At 54.1% G+C, this 4,416-nt stretch overlaps 1 protein-coding gene across 1 annotated transcript; it reads right to left on the minus strand.

Annotated features, from left to right (window-relative positions):
- Positions 1 to 229: 229 nt before the first annotated feature.
- On the minus strand, positions 230 to 1,633 carry KCNE5 (potassium voltage-gated channel subfamily E regulatory subunit 5). The gene has a single exon (XM_031445369.2). The coding sequence runs from the start codon at positions 1,572 to 1,574 to the stop codon at positions 1,131 to 1,133; it is 444 nt and encodes a 147-aa protein (XP_031301229.2). The 5' UTR covers positions 1,575 to 1,633; the 3' UTR covers positions 230 to 1,130.
- Between the last annotated feature and the right edge of the window lie 2,783 nt (positions 1,634 to 4,416).

Here is a 4,416-nt window from a genome sequence, read left to right on the forward strand (position 1 = left end):
AATAAAGCAGTTGTAACTTGGAAAGCCTTGAAAAAACAACCCATTCAGCCATATGTAAAGCTTTTCTTCACCCACAGTGACATCTATTGAATTGGAACGAGATTTATAGATATAAGTATCACAACAATCCACCTCCCAAATTTAAACATTGATTCCAAAAGCAAAAGGGATTCCTCCTCTAAATAGTGCTGGGTCTCAAGGCTGCGATCTTTGAGAAAAGAGTCTTAGGTTATTGTTGAAACGACCTTTATTACCTGCCTCTGTCATTCCCCAGGTTACAGACGTCTGAGCCTCACGTTTCACGGATGAAACAGACAGCTGCCATAACAACTGAATCAATACAGGAGAGGCATTTGGAAGTACTGGGGTAAGATGCTTAGCAATGTTTACCCATGGCAGAAGATGGCAGAGCTACTTAAAATCAGGCAAGTTACCTTTGGGATGACAAATGGATGCAAGAAAACTATACAGTTGAGGTCACAGGTCTTCCCCTCCCTTTTGAGCCCCCCTCCACCTCCAGTCCCCATTAAGTCCATTCTATGCCACAGACTGGTCCCAGTGTCCTGTTAGCTCCCGGCTGAAAGAGGGAGGGAGGGAGGGAAAAGATGTCTGAGGTCTCTTCATTGTCTTTGTCTCTGTCCCTAAGGCAACAGGAAGCTGGAGCTGCCACAGCCGGCCTGGCACTGACAGCCAGCCCGTTGGCTCTGCAGAGTGAGCAGTCCCTGGCAGACCCCGGAGCAGCTGCCAGTTAGACGGCCCAGAGCTGGAATAGACTTCATTGCTTCAGTTCAATGCCAAGTGTTGGACGTGTTGGATTCAGTTCCCAGAGGGCTGGAGCGTGGTGTCAGGGCTGTCTGAAGACAAGAGAGCAGAGGCAGTTTAGTGCAGTGGGATGTGCGGGGGTTGGGTGGGGGCAGAGGGGGGAGAGGAGGGAGAGGGTGGCTGGGAGCGGGTAGGCTGGTGCTTCTTCCAGGGCCTTCAAGACAAGGTCTCCTGGCCTCTCAGCGCTGTCTGGGCCTCAGGTGAGGCGAGCCTGGGGAGGGGAGGAGAGGAAAAGGCGGCAAGGCGGTGCCGCGCCCAGGGATGAGATGAGGAGAGCGCGAGCGAGCCATCGAGCTGGGGCTGCGGTTCTAGACCCCTTCGGTGCCCTGGACGGCAGCCGGGGCCGGCAGCCCGGAGGGGTCGAGCTGACGGCGGCCCGCCGTGGGCGAGCCGGCCGCAGTCTCGGCGTCGGCGGCGGCCGGGGCGCCTCCCGGGACCCACTCGTGCTGGGCGCAGGCCTGCGCCGGCTCGTCCTTGGCCTCGACGAGCTTGCGGGAGCGAGTGTAGGCCAGGATGAGGCCTCCGGCCAGGCAGGCGTAGAAGATCATGATGAGCAGGATGTAGAGATAAGCGTCGTCGCCCTTGGCGCTGGTCACCTCGCGGCCCACGAAGGGATCGGGCACGACCCCCATGCCCATGCTCGGGCCGGGGCCGGGGCCAGCGCCCAGGCTGCTGGCGTTGCCCCGATGGTGCAGCTCGAGCAGCAGGCGGCTCAGCAGGGTCCGCAGCCGCTGGCTCTCGCTGCAGTTCATGGCTGTCGGGGAGTGACACGGCGGCTCCAGGTCGCTGCTGACCTTGCCCCCGTGCCGGGCCGAGGGGGTGTGGGCAAGCGGCGGCGGCGGCGGCGGCGGCGGCGGCAGCACCAGGCTCCGGGGCGGGCGGTACAGTGGCTGGGGGGCCTCCCCGCCCGGCCCTCCTTATCCCCTCACCCCTGCGCCTCCTCCCCTTCCCCACCACGCCCCCTCCGGCCCGAGGCCGCCTCTTCCCAGGCTCCGGCTGTCTCGCCGCCCTGGGGGAAGGGGACAGCTGGTGGGGGGAGGAGAAGGGGACGGGGGAGGAGAAGGGGACGAGGGAGGGGGCGAGGCCGAGAGAGGGGTGGAGGGGGCGGGGGCGCGGAATGCGCGAGGCCCCGGGCGGCAGAGGCTGGCAGGGCGGCTCGCTGGGGCCAAGCCTGGACCCCGGGCTGCGGAAGAGAATTCCTTCCAAGCTCTGGCCACCTGCCCTGCAGGCCCAGCTTTGGCCCAGATACAGCATCTGGCCCCCCAAGGCGGTCCCTGAGCCGGGGTTCCATCAGCTCTCACGGAACGTGGCAGCCAAGACCACTGGTCCACATCCTTAGGGCGGGTGATTACTCCCATAGACAAGGACGTTGGCCTATCTTTCCAGCCCTCATTGATTCCGATGGACCGAGGTGAGCATCTTATTCAGAAGACGCTGAAGACAAATTTGGTGACGGAAGCAGAGTAGGATGCCCTGGGCTTCCAAAAAGGTTTCTGATAATACCCCAGCCTCCTGGGAAGTACCCCTGCTTTGATCTCCTATCACATTTCCAGGGGGGCCTACACATCTTAGCATGGGAGTGTACCATCCATGATGTGACCCTGTTTTCCTTGGGTAAGCCATCTTCCCAGAAATGCAACCAAGTTCTTCCATTACAAGGAGCAGGGATGTTTATAAGGCCCTTTGGCTACATTCTATAGATGTCTCAGGATCTGAAATGTGCCAGTTCTAGAGAATATGCTTACTTCTACATCAAATTAGGCAGATACTCAACTCTGTGCCTCTCCAGGGCTTGGTAACAGATCTAGGCCCTGTTGGCTCATAGGGTAGCCATTTTTTTCTCAGAGGGTATCTTCTTTTAGGGGAAAACAAGGCACTAAGACAGAGATCATCTGTAGTAGGTCAAATTCACAAAGGGAAAGTACTCAAAGGATGATGTGTAGACAGTGAGTAGGGGGGAAAATGAGGTAGAGCTGGTCAGGTCTGGTTGTATATGATTGCCAAGTGAGAATAGAAGGAATGAAAGAAAAGTCTATCAAGCTGCCTGTTCAAGACCATTCAGTCCAGGGGCCATTCAATCTTCAGGTACCATGGGTTAAAAAAGAAGGTTTTCTGATGCCTCTGCCCCAGCCACCCATCAGCCCACCATCCACTCGGGGTCTGTAGTGTTCTGTGCGTTGGAGGGAGGTTGGTACCAAACTATATCCAGGGTCTCAAACAGAGCCTTGCTTAACAACCTCTGTATAACTTTTAGAGACATTCCACGTGACCCTGACCCCTGGCTCCCTCCTAATCACCTTGCCTCAATGTCCTCACTTTAGAAGGGCTCAGGAAAGAAATGTTAAAGTGACCTGGTGTGACTAATGCCAGAGGACACAGCTAGGGAATTCTCAAAGCAGTACCAACTTAAGGACAGGACTGTTAAGTTCAAAGACTCTTCTGATCTGTTAGAGGATTCCCAGAAATCTCTAGGTGTTTTTTTTGTTTTGGAGAGTGGGAGGAAGAAATCTCTTCACTGCAGCACAAAAATTATCATTTAAACTTGTACTTTCAACAGATTTCTGAGCTAGTCGATTCAAGTGGTTAAGTTGCAGGACAAGAAGAATAAAGTTTAACCTTGTTCTTCTCAGTTGTAACGTGTCACTGTTGTCCCATGGGTGGCATCCATGAGCTGCCTCCATTTCTCCCTTCCCTGGAACCTTCTAGAATCAGCGCTTTCTGCCAAAACCACTCTCTGTAAGTAAGTTCACCAACGACCTCCCAGCCTAATTTAAGGGTCTCTCCTCAGTTTGACCTCATCTTTGACCTCAAGGATGAATTCGATACCATCAACCACCCACTCCTTCCTGTAACTGTCCTGCCCTTGGCGCTCATGGCATGGCATTCTCAAGTTTCCCTTCTTATCTCTCTGACCCATAATTCTCTGTCTCCTTTGCTGGCTCCTCTTCATTCCTCCTCCCATTAACTGGTGGAATTCCTGAAGACTCAGTCCTCCACTATTCTCTCTTAAAATCCATTTCCTTGGAAAGTGTCTCCTTACATGGTTTCACCTACCACCTGGCATATATTGAGCCAAATTTGAATCTCTAGCTCTGATTCTTAAGAAAGAACGTCTCTCAGATCCATCTGCTCCTTCCTTTCTGGTTTTATTGCCACGAGCTTAATCCAAGCTCTCATTACTTCAGGTCAAATATGCAAACTGAGAGTCTCCTGTCTCCCTGCCTAACATCCAGTGCACCCTGCCATGGCTAGACTAATTCTCCACCAAAACCACTTCTAGCCATTCACCCCTTTGTTTAGAAATCTGGAGATGCTCTCCCATGGCTTCCCTAATGGAGCCCAATCGTCTTTGGTGGGCCTGACGTCCTCCCCACCAAAAGACACCATCTCCTTCCCTTTGCACTTGAAAAACAGCATATTCCCAGAGTCCCTCTCCAATTCTTCGTGCCTTTCACCTTCCTCAAAATACACTGGCAGAAGGAAGCCTTGCTTGATACCCCTATCCGTTCTCTCAGAGTACTTACGATCTGTCCCTCCTGTTGTTGCCCTGACTCGGGCTGCAGGATTCAGTACAGAAAATTTGGAAAACACAGA

This window comes from Camelus dromedarius, chromosome X, assembly GCF_036321535.1.
Source record: "Camelus dromedarius isolate mCamDro1 chromosome X, mCamDro1.pat, whole genome shotgun sequence".
Taxonomy (NCBI): domain Eukaryota; kingdom Metazoa; phylum Chordata; class Mammalia; order Artiodactyla; family Camelidae; genus Camelus; species Camelus dromedarius.

Bases quoted from the DNA above. Each gene is read 5' to 3' on its own strand.
- KCNE5 (XM_031445369.2), bottom strand. From the start codon at position 1,574: ATGAACTGCAGCGAGAGCCAGCGGCTGCGGACCCTGCTGAGCCGCCTG.